The 16,936-nt window shown below is 48.3% G+C and overlaps 5 protein-coding genes across 5 annotated transcripts; 3 read left to right on the top strand and 2 right to left on the bottom strand.

Moving 5' to 3' along the window:
- Positions 1-3,615: 3,615 nt before the first annotated feature.
- Positions 3,616-5,175, top strand: FOBCDRAFT_132642 (uncharacterized protein; the record flags this gene model as incomplete). Its single annotated transcript, XM_059607894.1, has 2 exons — positions 3,616-4,258; positions 4,391-5,175. The coding sequence occupies 2 exons, from the start codon at positions 3,616-3,618 to the stop codon at positions 5,173-5,175; spliced, it is 1,428 nt and encodes a 475-aa protein (XP_059464671.1).
- Positions 5,176-6,361: 1,186 nt separating this feature from the next.
- On the bottom strand, positions 6,362-7,427 carry FOBCDRAFT_29618 (putative necrosis-inducing factor-domain-containing protein). The gene has a single exon (XM_054704210.2). The coding sequence runs from the start codon at positions 6,954-6,956 to the stop codon at positions 6,405-6,407; it is 552 nt and encodes a 183-aa protein (XP_054560185.1). The 5' UTR covers positions 6,957-7,427; the 3' UTR covers positions 6,362-6,404.
- A 1,455-nt stretch (positions 7,428-8,882) lies between these two features.
- On the top strand, positions 8,883-10,087 carry FOBCDRAFT_29615 (uncharacterized protein). Its single transcript, XM_031179133.3, has 2 exons — positions 8,883-9,556; positions 9,607-10,087. Exons 1-2 carry the CDS (start codon positions 8,969-8,971, stop codon positions 10,042-10,044), a joined length of 1,026 nt encoding a protein of 341 aa, XP_031045020.2. The 5' UTR covers positions 8,883-8,968; the 3' UTR covers positions 10,045-10,087.
- A 33-nt stretch (positions 10,088-10,120) lies between these two features.
- Positions 10,121-11,866, bottom strand: FOBCDRAFT_220870 (uncharacterized protein). The gene has a single exon (XM_031179135.3). It carries the CDS (start codon positions 11,759-11,761, stop codon positions 10,334-10,336), a length of 1,428 nt encoding a protein of 475 aa, XP_031045022.2. The 5' UTR covers positions 11,762-11,866; the 3' UTR covers positions 10,121-10,333.
- Positions 11,867-12,670: 804 nt separating this feature from the next.
- Positions 12,671-16,445, top strand: FOBCDRAFT_249638 (TUP1-like enhancer of split-domain-containing protein). Its single transcript, XM_031179136.3, has 2 exons — positions 12,671-15,958; positions 16,017-16,445. The coding sequence occupies exons 1-2, from the start codon at positions 12,943-12,945 to the stop codon at positions 16,121-16,123; spliced, it is 3,123 nt and encodes a 1,040-aa protein (XP_031045023.2). The 5' UTR covers positions 12,671-12,942; the 3' UTR covers positions 16,124-16,445.
- Positions 16,446-16,936: the final 491 nt, after the last annotated feature.

Below are 16,936 nucleotides of genomic sequence, written 5' to 3'. Positions count from 1 at the left end.
CTTCTGTTCCGGAGGCATAAATGGGACAAGGCAGGGGAAGAGACGAGACGAGGCGAGACCCCAAAAGCAAGGGACAAGTACTTTGTAACAAGCCTGAGCCAGGAGAGAAAAGAGAGGAGAGGGAGCGCTGAAACGCTAACAATTGGTAACATTCCCCGTGTCCCAGGAACCCGGAACGAGAACGACAATCTGCCTTTTTCCCGACATCGCAAACTAGGCCCTATCCTGTCGAGTAACTTTCTCAATGTCCAGTGTCTACGCAATCAATCAATGAGCCGTGAACGCCAAGGCTTTGAAACTGTAGCCTCGTTCTACCACGGCTAAAGCCATTGAGGTGCAACTTTGTCCTCAATAAGTACACCATGTGGCACTTGACTCGTCAAACTCGCGTTGAGGCTTTCAAGTGCCTATTCAGAATCCACTTCTGGGCACTCCCGCTTTGCTCGAACCAGAATGCGATCAGCAAATCCCCAGCTTGTACCGCGTCTAGACTCCCAGACTAGACTTGACCCTCTGAAGCTATCCCTAGCTATTCTTTCACGCCAGTCATAGCTTGTATCTTGATATCAGATCAGATCAGATGCACGAATAAAACCTTAACCAACAAGACTGTTGGAGTCCACAGCACGAGGCGTCTGTGTTTACGAGTCCACCGCTTTTCTTATCCCACTGAACTACCGATAACTGTTTTTTACAGCCGTACTCGAGGCTTGCTCGTATCCCACAAGACGACATCACAATGTCGAATGGCCTTCTCATACCGCACCTTAAATGAGCTACCGTGACTTTCACCCGGACTCTGTCCGTAGTCCAAACCCTCCACTTCGGTCCGCGATGGGGACCGGAGGCTAACCCACATGACGGCTCCGCGGTTCCACGCAACCCTCCGGTGACGGAAGTACCTGAGATACCTGTGGCTCGAAACAGTGACATTCCATGAAACCTTCTCTTTTTCTTCGGCCTCCCCAGACTCATAATTTTTCCATGCCTCATCTGACGGCATATACCTTAAGTGCGCTTCCGCCGAGAAGGGAGAAACGTCCAGAAGGAAACTCTGCCTGGGGTTTGCATACGTAGTACATTCTCTGCATCTTCTGTCAAAGTCAAAAGGTGCGGCTACATTCCAACCCTTCCCATACGCGCAACTTCTACCCCGAAGAGGAATCGCCTCTCGGGCAACTCGTAAATCCCCCAGTCCGAGGGCGACAGCTGCGGCAGCGGGTAGATGAGGCTCCTAGCCAAGATTAAGCAGTCGTCAAAGCTGTCATGGAACTCAGCAGTGAGGCTTGTGCATTAGGCTTTGAGTGTGACGTCTATTCAGAGATGTTTTTCGGTCACTGGATGAGGGAGTATAAGGATTGTGGCTGAAGTCTCTTTCTCCCTGGACAAACTCTCACTCAAGATCAGTAAACAAAATACATCGAGGGTCTGCTCGTGGAATGAAATCAGATGTCTCATGGTCTTGGCGATCAGAACAATGCCGACCAAAAGGCAATCAACTCTATTGTCATCTCTTTTAAGACTGGTCTCGCTCTTTTGATGTTGTCCCTGAGAGCCGATTAAGATCAGACAAAGCTTGGATGGACTATGACCAATAGCACAAAGCAGGCACAGGTCCCTTAAATGGGCAATTTCAGTGTGATTGAATTTTGCAAACTCAATTTTGCTCAGACTCTATTCCCATCTTCAACCTCTGCAGCCTTCACAAGGGGTGTATCACATACCCACAGACGTTCATGGCATGTTCGGCATAACGGCATAAACATTGTTTCTCTTAGCTGTTCATGCAAGTCAAAGCAGACACCACCATACCATCCGTGCGAACCATCTCTGCCCAATATCTGATCTACCCGTCTAATTTAGGTAACATGATCCTCCTCTATCCTTCATAGACCCGTGCTAGCAGCTGCCTTGTCGATCCAAGACCCCAGAATCTGGTAATTAGCGTGCGCCATACCAAAAACCGCCGCTTTCTGTGGCCCCGAAATTCGCGGCGGCGGCATGGTTCTGTGCAACCAAGCATTCAAAGTTAAAAGCCTTATGCTAAGCGGACTGGAAATAAGAATTACTTGGGCTCGTTGAAGAAAAGACTAAGGCAAGCACATCATACTATCAAAATGTCCTGCTATGTTGATGATATTGAGAAGCGACTTTTTTCGGACGCCGGGGCAAAGCTGGCGACTAACGGCCTTATTGGAGCATCTAGACATTGCCAAGAAAGAACTAATGAATACTAGGCATGTCCTTCGAGGGAATGAAGAGTCCGGGCGAAAGCTATCTCTCGAAATGCTTCATATGGCCATCTCGAGAGGAAGATCTTGGGTCTTGGCAGCCAAATCAAGATAATGGCAAGGAAATTTTTTCCATGGATTAAACTGATGGGCTTGACCAAAGTGCTGGGGTTGATGTTGATGGGTCCTTTAGCTTCCAGCCCAAGGGTTTGGATCCAATGTATGGAGTCTTTACCAACAGACTTTGCTAAGTTCCTGCACGAGGAACTCAATATTGACAGCAACTATCAAAAATACCCTGGAATTGTCACAAAAGACTCATCAAGAGACGGAGTTCTTGGCTCTTGGCAATAATTTTATATCATTCTTCTCATCTCGTGTAAGTCACATCGAGGAAATCACCATGTGGCTTGATTACCCCAAAGCCTCCTGAAGGCTCAGGACTGGATCTCCGAGGAGCTTCCCCTAGAAACAACTCAACGACGTGCAAGAAAATGCACATGATTTTGATGTAAGGGGCTTTGTGATTTCTTTCTGTTCGAGAAATCCACCGGGGAGTCAAGGGGGCGAGACTATAGACATGAACTAATGGGTATAATATAACATGCTGAACACTGTCGCAATGTAGAGTCTTTGGATGGCCAGAGAATGGCCAAGTTCGGGTATTTTGAATATCGGGGTATCTGATTCAAATATTGTAGTATTGTCTTTGAAGTAACAGCAATCTGTGGGAGGGTTTGAGTGACAGTGATGTTTGCAAAGTTCTCAACTAGGTAGTCATGCCCAAACGACAAAACCCAATATCAAGTGTACAAACAACCGCACTAGTAAATGAGTCGTCCGATTATCATACTCCGAGCCTGGAGGCGGAATATATGACTTTCTCTTGCTTTCCTGACACAAGCCAACAACTACTTTGAGATGAAGGGACTCGAGTCCATTTCCAGTTCCAAGTCTTTTCATGGAAGCCTTTTATGTATACTATCAAATGCACATACAAGTATTCAACACTAGATTTGTCTGGAACTGGTCACTTATGATGTTGAAAGTGCTAGATTGGTTGGCACTGTCGACTGTGAATGCCCTCAATTCCCATCAGTGGCAGCCTGGCTGGCACTGCCATGTAGCTGCCAGAGCACTTCCAACTGATCGGTTGCTGGGCAGTGAATTTACATCGACATTTTAAAAACAGGCAGTCATTTATTTTATTTTCATTTGATCAAACTTGCCTGCTTCGATTCCCCATTGTCGCTCATCTTTCGCTTTACTTCACAACAGTCTTTAATGAACTACTGTACTTTATCAACTGCATCCCTTCACTAACTTCACCATTTCTACCACAGAAATCTCAAGTAATCACTGATATCAACAAAACTCAGTCACCATGCTCTGGCGTCGCTCCCGTCTCACCTATGACCCGAAGCAATTCCCTAACTACCGCCCTTGCCCCGAAACCGGTTCCGAGCGCCTCATCAAGGAGTGTCCGAATGTATTTCATTTCATTGCCTTCACAATCGGATTTCAGATTTCTATTTTCAGTATCATTCTGGAGTGGTTCTGTATGATGCTTCGCAGTCCCCTTCAGTACTCCAGGCACAACGATTGGATCCTCGACCACTACAAGGCAAGCCCTACTGCTTCTCACATGCTCTGGGGAGCCTTCATCACTGCCTGGTCTTCTCACTTCATGTTCCGTATCGGAAAAGCAGTTTGTAAGGTGATTATTGATGCCTATGACGATCCTGTGTGGGCTCTTTACAAGATCTGGGATCTCGGAGTATACTCGCAGTTCTTTCTTATCCGCACCATCTTTTTCATCCTGACTACCATCTTCAACTTCGTTTGCTTTTGGGCTATATTCCTCTTCAACATGTCGACATACTCATTCGTCGTCTCCCTCGCCCTGCTCGGCGCTGTTGCCATGTGGCAGCTACACTATTACTTTTTCGTGTACAGTCCTGAAGTCACTGAAGAGGTCTCATACCATTCCCCTGAGAAAGAAGTTCTTTCTACACCGGACAAACCAGGTCGCTGCTTTCGAGCACCTACACCTTCTACTGGGTCGTCCACTTCTTCCTCCCGATCATCGCCTGAGCATACTCCACCTCACCTTCGACCCCGACCATCAAACAAACCCCCTGGCGCTGCATACGTCAAAGTATCTCTCAAAGCCATACAAAAGCTTCATGACGAAGGAGTCTTCGTCCCAGAACCCACTAGAGTACCCGACTACTCTTATCTGGAACCCTTCGCTGGAAAACGCCCTACCAACTTCAGCCGCTATGATGCAAAGAGGCACTTCCGAAGAGTTAGAGAAATCGAGAGGAAGAAAGGCATAATATCAAACAGCCCTGACCCTTATAAAGATGATCCTCCCTCTCCTACCGTTATTACAAAGACCGCGTGGATTTATTCCGAGATGGATGCTGTCAACCGACGGCTTCGATTCATCACAGAAGATGTCACCGAGATGAACATGCTGGTTAACATCTTCAGAGAAAAAGGCAGCGTCCGGTCTCTTCCCGACGCTTCACACGCGATACCATTGTCGCCCCGAACCCAACGGCGAAACGCAACTCTCGCTGAGAAAGATCGCATCGGAGAAGTCGTTATTGATTATACACGTGAGATCGACTCCCTCTCATTCCGTGTCTTCAGTCACAAAACCCGCACTGAAGAGGCGCTGAAACGCATCGATCGTCTGGTTGCCCATGCAGGCGATGCCGCTTCCCGCGCGATTCGTAAAGAGGTGGAAGATTGCAGAAGCCGTGTTGATTTCGCGTTCGAGGGCGCGGAAGCGGCAGTTATGAGCTCTAGTAGAATTGCAGACCTTTGCATTGATCGAAAAGTGAAACTGGAGGCCCAAGCCAACAAGTTACGTCGTATGGACCGAACTCAGGCTAGGCATCCTAACATTTCAATCATTGATGACTACTATGGTTGATTACCACCGAGTTTTTGACTCATGTTTATCGACTAAACGATTAGCAGAGTGCTATTGATTACATATACACCGCGGAGAGCACTTGAAGATTGAGATTTTGGAGTTCAGGATTATACCTTTTGCTTTGCTACACATAACAGAGAAACCTGCATGATTGACTACGAAGTCGGGAATATAATACCTTAGGTTGACTTTAAGTATAACGGTCAGAGTTGACCATTTAGGAATGAATTCGATGATTAATGCCATAATGTTTGTTCTTGATGTTCCTAAAGTGATCTATGTCTCGAATCATCTATGATGCTAATCGTTGTGAGAGACCTACCACGACAGTAACTCGTTTATCTATATTATCCACGTCGCCTACGTGTAAATGAGTTCTTTCTCTTGAGTTACTCTGGTTATGGTAGGTGGCTCACGATAACTAGAAGACGCAGTCCAACACATTCATCTCGGAGGCGAGTGGCCGCTTCTTGAGATGCCCTGCCTTTGCAAATCGGACGGGGCCGGGAACTCCGGTCTATAGGAATTGGCGTTGTCGAGGGGCAAGGGAAATAAGTCGTTGAGGGTCGTGGTGGTGTATCGTAGCGATAAGAGACCGGGACAGAAGCCAGAGCCAGAGCCAGAATATGTTCTGATGAAACTGTCTAAACAAAGGAAACGGTGCAAGAGACACCTTGAAACTATAAGTAAGGTGTATGGTGGAAGTTCTGTAACTACTGGCTTTGATGGAAGTGATGCGAGCGACATATGCAATCCTCAATGAAGATGACGAGGTTGCCCTCAACCACCGGGGCCGGATTCTAATGACTTGAAACTGATCACTCTGGAAGATCCTTCTCGGTGGTAACCTATCAACTACCCATCTTGAAAATGTCAGGATACGAGAACTGCTAAGGCTGTTGATGCTGGACTGTGATGCCACAGACAATGAGAATTCAGTGAACGGGTATAATAGCAACATGATATTGACCTTCCTTGATATTGACTTGTACCATTATCGAATGATACGTCCGTTTAGAGAGGCGAGGAGAAGAAATATGTACGCATTGTGGCTATATCTTTACTTGCCAAATCCTCTGTGAACACCTGGGTATCGCACATAAAAATCGCATCTCGTCGTCAAGACAGTTCCAGAACTGATCCTCCAATAAATCCTTCATGTTAGAAATTTCCCACAAATCCATCGACCGAACAGATGATCACCAAGACCACCGAGCCAAATCCAGCTAATAACCAGCAGACTCAATACCATGAACCTGCCAGTAAAGACCTCCCTTCTTCCCAGCCTCATCAGCAGCACACTTGACAGATCCACGAGCCGCCATCTCCGTTCCAGCAGAGTACTCAAGAACGGCCTTCTGCATAATCCAAACCACATCATCATCGCCGACCTTTAATCCCTTGTCAGCGCGCACAGCAAAGGCGCACGACCCGGACTTGACGATGTTGACAAGTCCATCTCCCACGCCGTATTCGCGCTTGTCGTCGGAAGCAGCGGGGATGCTGAAAGTGCCGTTACGAGTGCCAAAGGTTGAGAGAAGCGCTGCGCAGTCCCTGTAGTTGGCTCGCTTTGTGCTCTTGGGGGCCTGGTGCGCGTTGTAAGTCTTCTTGTCGCATGTACTGAAGGAGTGGTTTCCAGCAGCCCAGTAGGTGTATGGATCTTCGTAGGCGCTGGGTGCTGTGGTTGAGACGGCGATCATGTTGTCTTTGGTGGGAGTGGCCGTGGGTGCTGCGGCTGCAAGGCCGATGAAGACGACGACAAGGTTGATGAAATGCATCTCGACAGTTGATTTAGCGGGCGGAAAGAGAGTCGAGAAGTTTGCTGAGAAAAAGAACGGATCGTAGTGAAGAGTAACGGACCAACAGGTGATCAACACCTATGTTAACGAGTGACTGAGAATGGGAAACGCTGCGCTGCACTGCAACGGAGAGGTTGGGAGAGACGTTCAACAGCAGTTAGTTGACGGGGGAGAGAACAAGAATTATACCCAATCCAGGTGAGAAAGTGGGATGTTTAGATGCGATCACAGGCGGAGATGGTAGTGTTTCAAGTATAGTGGATGAGTATGAAACAAGGATCACAATATGCAGAGAGGATGGTTTATTTTGAGCGACATTTTGGGACCAGATTGATTAGACTCGGAAAAATTAGTGCTGTTTTGCTTTTAAATATATTGAGTCGTTACGAGTGAAACAGGGTGACGGGTTGTGTTTGTTTAATTGCGATGATCATACCGGATGATTTGGTGTTTGTTTTCCGTTTTTTGATGGGGACGATGTTTCGAGCAAAGTGCCATATTCATGCCGAGATCAACGCGTATAGGTATAGGAAAACGGGTGATTGGAAAGCGATTTGGGGGGGGGGGGTTTGAAACGAGCGTCTATACGCCGTGTATGTGTAAGGAATTATATGTGATGATCAACCATATGATCCTGTATTCTTGGAGTTTAATTCGCTGCCATTAAGACTGACTGAGCGCAGGACCATATCGACATTATATACGCTTTGACTATCACTGTGTCTCTCTTGAAGTCCTCGAAACAAACTAGCAATTGTCTCTTTCTTTGAAACGCTCTATCTTTTGTGCCTTGGCTTTCTCCCATGCGCATAATTTACAGCCTCGCATCGAGTCCAGATCAGCACTCTCAATCTCCAACCTCAAGATCAAAGGTCGTTGATCAATACCAATTTCACATGATAAAAAAAACCTGGTCACAACTGCCGTCAAACTTGAATATCAGGGCCTATACCGTTACAGTAGGATTTATCTCCTTGCAAACTTAAATACCCTTCCTTGCAATATCTCGTGATAGAAACTATTGAGTTTCTTGTCTCTCAGTAACTCCCCCGGGCCGACAGTGGAGAAGAGTGACGCTTCAGTGGATTGAGAGCCCCCACTCCCAGCGGTTCATCAACCCCGGTCCTGGAGATGATGACGCGAGGAGCATTGGCCAGTGATAGAGCAATTCGTTGGTTTATTTGTTGGGTGATGTTTGTACTCTTAATATGACTTCATATTTCGTGGATCTCTGTCTCAAGGCAGCCATGAAAAAGTCTTGGCCAGGCAGTCTTGGTCTTGGTTCATGGTCACTATTTCCCACGGCATAAGGGTTGATTACGCTAATGTAGAAAAAAATGTCATTTCCAGTATCTTGACCTCGTTATTCCCAGACGTCATTGTCTCGGCCGATACAATACTCAAATATGACGGTTCTTCAGACTGTTGCTCGTTCATCGAATTGACCCTCTTTATTAAGCCCGCCAGTATCCATATTATCCCCCATCAACTCCTGGGGTCATCATCTTGGCTCCGTCTTGGCTCCACGTCAAAATGATCCCCCAAAAACCTGTATCATGGACTGCTCGGTTCAGGTGACCCCTCCAAGAAAAAGGGCCGTTACCACGATGATGGAATGGCTCTGATGATCGTCGGAACTCGGCTGAGGGTGAGTGAGACCCTTTCTTTTATTGTTTCACTCGATGTAACTCTCAGCTCGTCGCTTGACTCGATTCCCGAGCCCCGATGAACTGTTCTTGTCCCGTCTAGTCCTAGCTAGGGGTATTATCGGCCCCCAGTTTTGGGATCATTGCCAGTTCCTGATATCATCGTCATGGCCTATCAATAGAATGGTATTAACTAACATTGTCAGGTCAGCTGGAAGAAGAAAATACTGTGAGGGACCTTGATCATTTTCCATATTGTGTGATTTCTATCCATTGTAAACTCCATTGCCCAATCTTCTCTTCATTGTTTTTCTCTTCATATCATACTCAGCCATCACCGTCATCATGAAAACCGCTTCACAGCCTTCAGCTCCCCATAACGCAACAAGCAAAGTAAAGCGGCTCGTCGGCAAAATTCGCCGCCACTCACATCCTCCATCCCCTGAAGCTTCCTCAACATCTCCCTCATCATCCGCGAACCCATCTCGCGAATCTTCATCATGTCCTATTCCACATATCGGCAAACATAGCCAACGCCAGAGTCGCCGCGGATCAGCCTCAGAGGAGGAAGAGCGCGCTCACGATCTTGAACTCTGGAACGCAGCATACGATGTCCTCAAGCGAGATGGCACGTCTTCGGGTCTTGTGCTCGCATATGAGAGCATTGTTTCTCATGCACTTCCTGATACTTTGAGGCCGGGGCATAACGGGAACGGGAATGGGCTGCCGACAGAAAGTGAGAGGAGAGCGGAACTTATGATGATGATTGCAAAGTCTGGTTTAAACCGCGAAGTTAAGGAGACGTCACAAACAGACTCGGGAGATGTCGAAGCAAGAGAAAACCTGATTCATACAAGGTCGACTATAGCTTCATTGCTCGATGACCAGCCCAGCGCCGCTGTCGCTTGGGCGGGCTTCTGCTCACTAACACCAGTAGGCTGCGACCTCAACCCATTGAACTACAATACTAATACCATCAATAGCTTCTACTGGAACCTCTTCTACGACATGAAGATATCCGCCAGGGGTTTGTGCATATTGCACACACCATTCCTCACTACATGACCCTCCATCGCGTCCTACATCCATCATCCTGGACCTCACTACCAGAGTTCCAACGTCAACAGCCGCAAGTCCATCAGACTCTTCTAACACTTTATCGACGCATCCTCGAATACGAGATGAACATTGTCTGCGCCGCTGCGAGCGCCTGGAACATGGCTGCTCGCAACGTCGTCGATTGGCATGGCTGGAAGGCTATGGCTGATGCTGTGCGAGACATGGATGCTGAGTTGATGGGCTATGTCGAGAAGAACGGCACAGATGAGGCTAGGGCGTTGATGGAGGTTCAGAGGAAGTTGGAGCCTGAAGGAGGAGGGCGTGGTGAGTTACAAGACGATACTTCACCTCCAAATGCGTAAGAATACAAGACAAGCCAACAATGAAGGGTGCATTACAAGCAAGGTCATTTTCTATAAAGTCAATTTCAATCGATTTACCCAGATAGCCAAATCTGCAGGTTCCCCTTTTCCCCAATCCAGACTCCAGACTCCATGCTCCGTCCTTTTGACCAAGCCAGTGTAGGATTTTGCTTTTCTCCTTTAGCCAAGTCGCGATCAAATCAACCAGTCTATCCCACCGACCGATTACCATACACCCAAAGACCATCATGCTCCGGTTCTGCAAGAATATTCCTTTAAAACGCCCCATTTACTGCCCAATATTTTGAAGGATACCCTGCTTGTCAAGGTTGCTCAGAGTATCACCATACTCATTGATATGTCGCTGCCAGCGACTGGCATCGCCCTGGAAGCCAATCGCCCCCAACATGGCTGACCATCCAGGCATCTGATCACGGGTCACAAGTTCATATACACGACAGAGGATTTGATGAAATTCCACCTGAGGTCTCATCGCAACCGCGTACAAATGTCGCACCAAGTCAGCCCAGCCGGCAATAAAGTCGACGTCAAACGTGGACTCGGGGTACCGGAACTCGATAGTGTCGTACTTGGACACAACCAGTGCACAGCGGGTGGTTGTGTGAAGAGATCCTTCATCGAATTTTCGGAGTGCGATGCCCAAGCTAGCCAGGCTGGTTTCCGACCACAGGCGTTTCATAGATCCCAGCAGACCTTTGTCAACTTTCTTGCGCCAGTGGAGCTGTCGCATGACCTCTCCGAGTGCTTCAACAAGAGCTGCGCCCTCGCCGTACACTGTTGGTTCACCCCTTTCCATGGCGATTCGAGATTCAACGCTGATACGCGCCGAGTAAGGAGAAGTCGAGCGGAAAGGATGGCACAGAGGGTACAGCAGAGAATCTTCCAGCAGCCAGACTAAAGATGCAAGGCGCAGCGCAGTCTCTAGCTGCATGCTGCCGGCGTCGTTGACGTGAAGGTGTAGTCCACAGCCAGAATTGAGTCCAACTACCATGCCGCCCTGCACTGCCGCAAGGCACTTTCTTAGGGTAGGTAGCCCCTGACTGAACTCTTCAGGCCGAGTGAGAATAGGGCTGTTGAGTTCAGTTCCATACCAGTCGTACTTGTTTGAAGGTGTCATTCCGGACTTACTAACGCAGTCTCTGGTGATGTGACGCTCTGGAACAATGAACCAAAAATCAGTCTTGGACACTGGTCCACTAACAGACTCATTATTCCAAGCTCGAATGTCTCCGCTATTATCTGTGAGCGGAAGAATTGCAGTGCCAGGTATCTGGGCAGGGCTGATAGGCGAAGGAGGTATGAGGCTACACGAGACGGAGACCCCGCTGTTGGCGATCAATTCGCATACCTTGTGAATACAAGACGGCTCGATGTCTTTGTATTCTCCCATCACGAGGCCTAGGAAAGCTTCCGGCGTTGTAGGACAGGCCCATCGAGCCTCACCAGTCACGGCGTCAGAGTTTGGGATCTGCAGTGCAACCATAAACTCCAACTCGATACCGACACTTATGGACTGCGGTATCGGCATGCTGGGCTCGGGGGATGCAGGGATCGCAGGGGTCTTTTCTCGACGGTGAAAATGCTTATCGACCTGGATGTGATGATAGTTTCTCAGGGACGAGAACAGAGATGCTGTTGAGCAGCCAGAAGAGGCTGGAGCCCCTAATGGGTTACGATTTATAGCAGACAGTTCCATAATGAACAATATGAGGTGAGTTGAGGACTCAAGAACAATTCGTGGTGTTCACTCTTATATATTTGCGAGGCAAAGAACATGGCCGCAAAGAAAGTCAGTGCGTCGGTCATGTAAAGAGAAGGGACGGGACAGAAAAGTAATCTTGACTCGCTCACCGAAGGGCGGTCAAGGTTTAGGAATTTGAGGCTGTGAATGAACTACCTTTTTACGTGTGCTTGCTGAAAACTCTCCCGCCGAACAAGCCTCTCTGTATGAACTCTGCTGTCGAGTAGTTCGGCCACTAACCAGCACAGAACAGCTCAATTCTTAACAAGCACGATAAGGTGATCATGGTTCTATTCATAAACTAAACATTCGGTAACCTCAATCATGGTAACAACATAAGCCGTTCAAAAACCTTTGGCTTTCGACTGGGCAATGAACGGAGTGACACTTGTCTCTCAAAAAAAAGTCTGACCGGTCCAGAACGTGTGATTTAGAGGTATCGGGAGTGGTAGGGCGATCCTTGCACCCAATCTTTTGACATAATGCCAGGGGTGAAGATTGGTTGAGATCTACACCTCAACGTCAAAAAGCTTTGTGAGTCGCGGAGAAGCACTCGAGTCTCGTGATTTTGGACGTGGTGATAGGTCCAGCATATTGGTAACCCACCTTTCAGCCTGTTTTGAAACTAAGAACATGATTGACTGATTCGTCTTATCGTAGTATTGTGCCATTAAAATGTGTTGAACAAAGAGGACTCGGTGAGGAATAGTTGACTTACACGAGGAGGAAATGCAGGAAGAGTCGGCGCATCAACGTTACTCCGCAACGACCAATCATTAAGCTACGCGGCATTTGCTAGGAGCTCGAAAAGAAGATGCCCTGTGACGAAATCCCCTAATTTTGTCCACTGCCTCCCGGGGTGCAGTTCCATTGTGACGGGCGAGGAATAGCTGACCCTGCGTCCTTGATTGACTGACTGGCCTGGGCCCAAAAAACGCGACGTCGCGTTAACTCCAATTTAAGCCAAACTCCATCCTCATCATCATCTTCAAACAACGTCAATTATTTCCACCGCTGAATTGATCGCATCGCATTCGAATTCATCGCGACGAGTATTGTCAACCTTTGGTTTATTCACAGCGTAGCCCTCGACTCAAACACGATTCCTCCCCGGGCATGCCACTCGACTTTGCATAATGCGTATGATCAAGCCTTCATGGCTAAGCCATAGCGGCGAGCAAAAGGATTTCGAGGTTTACAGCTGCCATGTCTCCCCGGATGGAAAACGACTTGCGACTGCTGGCGGCGATGGACACGTCCGCGTTTGGTCGACCGAAAGTATCTACAATGCCGACACACCAAAGTACAACAAGCCGCGCCAGCTCTGCCACATGAGCCATCATCTTGGAACAATTCACTCGGTTCGCTTTTCGCCTAATGGACGTTATCTTGCCAGTGGAGCGGACGACAAAATTATTTGCGTATACCACCTGGATAAAGGGCCCCCAGCTGCCACCTTTGGCACCAACGAGCCTCCTCCTGTCGAGAACTGGAAGACATACAAACGTTTAATTGGTCACGACAATGATGTTCAGGATCTCGCCTGGTCATACGATTCTTCGATATTGGTTTCTGTTGGCCTTGATTCAAAGGTCGTCGTCTGGTCTGGTCATACGTTCGAGAAGCTGAAGACTCTGCCTGCACACCAAAGTCATGTCAAGGGTATCACCTTCGATCCTGCGAACAAATTCTTTGCAACCGCAAGCGACGACCGAACGATCAAAATCTTTCGATTTACTTCGCCTGCACCTAATGCGACACAGCACGATATGGTTAACAACTTTGTTCTTGAAACGACCATCAGCTCACCATTCAAGAGCTCGCCCCTAACTACGTACTTTCGACGATGTTCGTGGTCCCCTGACGGTAATCACATCGCAGCTGCCAACGCTGTGAACGGCCCCGTGAGTTCTGTTGCTATCATCGAGCGGACGAGATGGGATAGTGAAATCAATCTTATCGGCCATGAAGCCCCAACGGAAGTGTGCATGTTCTCCCCTCGTCTGTTTCACACGTCAAAGCCAGATGCGAGTGCAGCCGATGGGGCCGCGACATCGCTCGTGACAGTGATTGCATCAGCTGGCCAGGACAAGACTTTGAGTATATGGAACACAAATACGTCCAGGCCGGTGGTCGTGTGTCAAGACTTGGCAGGCAAGTCAATATCTGATCTAGCGTGGACTCCGGATGGACAGACCATTTTTGCGTCTAGTCTAGACGGTAGCATTGTGGTTGTAAATTTCGAGGAGGGAGAGCTCGGCTGGGTAGCGCAACCAGAGGAGAACGTCAAGGCACTTCAGAAATATGGCGCGTCGCGGAAGGGAATGGGTATAGCTGAGGACGTCGATGGCCTCATTCTGGAAAACCAGAGTAAAGAGGGAGAGTCGCGGGCTGTAGAGTCGAGGATGGGTGCACTAATGGGAGACTTTTCTGAGTCAACCAAGGAGTCAACACCTGTCGCTAATGGCTCTAAACCCAATGGCACTTCGGCGAAACCATCGACAAATGGCCAAGCTGAGCCAGAAAACGAACCAGAGAAGCAGCCAGAAGAGGCAGCTAACAAGACAGCCGAACGTGTCAAGGAATTGAAATCGCGGGTCACTATCGGCAAAGATGGCAAGAAGCGAGTTGCACCTTTGTTGGTGTCATCATCAGGGACAGGCACGTCTTCATTGCCTCAAACTCAGTTGGTTGGAACAACAAGTACCAACAAGAACACACAAAATGATACACCGCAGACAATAATTGACATGAGCAAGCCTTATGACGGCCTGCCCAAGGGAGGTATTGCCGCCATGTTGCTTGGTAACAAGAGGCAAATCAACCTGGGTGATGACGAAGATGAAGAGGAGCCGGTTGCCAAGCGTGTTGCAACAGGTCCTACACCTATCGTCACTGATGGCCCTAATGGGGTCGAGCCAGCAGCCCTCGTACCTGTTCAGAATGGCGTTGTTCCCACACCTGAGTTCCTCAGGCCCGCAGTCATGAATGTCTCTATGTCCTTCGCTCAAGTCAGATTAGCTGTACCGAAGATCAGATCACATATTCTTCGACCGCTGGACAGAGGAGTTTTACAGGGTGAGAGCTCCTTAGAAGAAGCAACAAAGACCCCAGAAAACATAATTCTGGAAGCGAAGAATGATGCCACCCATGGCCATCCTTCGCATGTCATAGTCAGCAAAAGGGGCGCTCTTATTTGGGAAGAGTGGCTTCCCAGAGATGTGATTCTAGTAACAGCGACGAAACACTTTTGGGCAGTGGCTTGCGAAGATGGATCTGTGCATACCTGGACCTCTGCTGGAAGAAGGCTTCTCACCCCTATCATACTTGAGTCGCAGCCTGTTATCCTGGAAGCTCGCGATCACTGGCTGCTGTGCATTACAGCTGTCGGCCTTGCCCACGTTTGGGACATGAAAACCCAATCTTCTCCCAATCCTCCGGTGTCGCTTGGACCAATTCTGGATATCGCCACAATATCGCTTAACCAACACAGCGCGACGGCTGGCCCTGGTGTTACTTCTGCCCATCTCAACAGTACCGGCCACATCATTGTGACCCTGACCAATGGTGATGGCTACTGCTACGCTCGAGAGATGTATACATGGCAACGCCTAAGTGAAGCTTGGTGGGCCGTGGGCTCACAATACTGGAACTCGAACGATTCTTCCATTTCTGCTTTGCAATCTACAGCTGTTGGCCCGGATTCTAAGGACAGACAAGATAAGAAATCTTCCAAAGCCACTGTGTCGTCAGGCATCATACCTTTCCTCGAGCGACATACAACGAACGAATTTCTCCTTAAAGGTAGATCATATAGCTTACAGCGCATTATTAAGATGGTCGTGCAGCGGAAGGAGTCCGAAAATCTTGAAAGCAGTGTCAGCATTGCCCATCTGGAAACAAGAATCGCTGGTGCTCTACAACTTGAGGCACGGGAAGAATTTCGACTATATCTCTTCATGTATGCGAAGCGCTTGGGCGCCGAGGGGGCAAGGGTCAAGGTTGAAGAGCTCCTTAACAGTCTTCTTGGTGGTATACTCGAAGACAACGAAGAGGATGAGGAAGAAGACGGCCATGGATGGTTCAGCAAAGAAGGTGACATCTGTGGATGGGATCGAAAAGAGCTGCTCACAGGTGTAGTTATGATTCTTGGTAAGTTGTTGTTATTGAAGTCACTATGGCAAAAGTTGTACAAACTAACAGCAAACAGGAAAATACCGCGAGCTTCAGCGATTGACGCTTCAATACGCAAGAATTCTCGACATAAGTTTAGAGGATGGCTCAGTGGACGTTGAGCAAATGGATGTGGAGGCTTAAACAAAAGGCATAGTTTTAAGGTTGTATCATTATCGTAATACATGTAGTTCCTATGCGGTGACAGGGGCGAGGACGGCGGACACTCTTTTCTGATTAACAGGCAAATATGGCGTTGAGGCTTATCTACCAGGGATCTGATGGTCCAGCGGTGCGAACTTGGGGTACAGGCAGGCGATAGACTACTGTTCGTGCTCGTTGATACGAAAGAACGCCTGGTTAATGAGGGCATGCAAACACAGTCATGCAGTACCATCCTGAGAGTGTATTGATTGGTGAAGTTCATGACAAATGGTTAATGTGGGTGAGCAAAGTGATTCTCGACACACCGTTATCTTTCATCGTTCCCTCTGTAACACAACCGACTGAGATTGCTGCGGCTCATGATCACATGCCATGTTTGGTGAAGAGTGGCGTTGAGTGAATGTGAGGAAACAGGATGATGTTATCGTGAGTGGGCAAATGAGTGCATCACCAACACCGGTCTGTTGTTGTTTCTGGGCTTCTCCGGTCCGGATCTTTTCTTCCGGTCACTCCAGAGCCTCTGGGCAACTACTTCTTTTCTTATCAAGCTGGTGTTTAGTGTGTTGATGAGGTAAGATACTGCACCTGCTCGCAGCTGCCACGTCCATGTCCGCCTCCACATTGAATCACCTGCCAACCTGCATCTCCTTGGTTCTTCTCGCCTGAGGATACAATAACCACAAGGTGGAGGATTATTAGTAGGTACAATCCCCCCCAGTTTGTCTTCTCGCTTCTCTTACTTCATTCTTCTTATTCTTCATCCTTTGATTCGTTATTCTACTTCGAACCTGG

The sequence above is a fragment of the Fusarium oxysporum genome, chromosome IV (genome assembly GCF_013085055.1).
Source record: "Fusarium oxysporum Fo47 chromosome IV, complete sequence".
In the NCBI taxonomy this organism is placed as follows: domain Eukaryota; kingdom Fungi; phylum Ascomycota; class Sordariomycetes; order Hypocreales; family Nectriaceae; genus Fusarium; species Fusarium oxysporum.
This window is presented reverse-complemented; position numbering and strand designations above follow the sequence as displayed.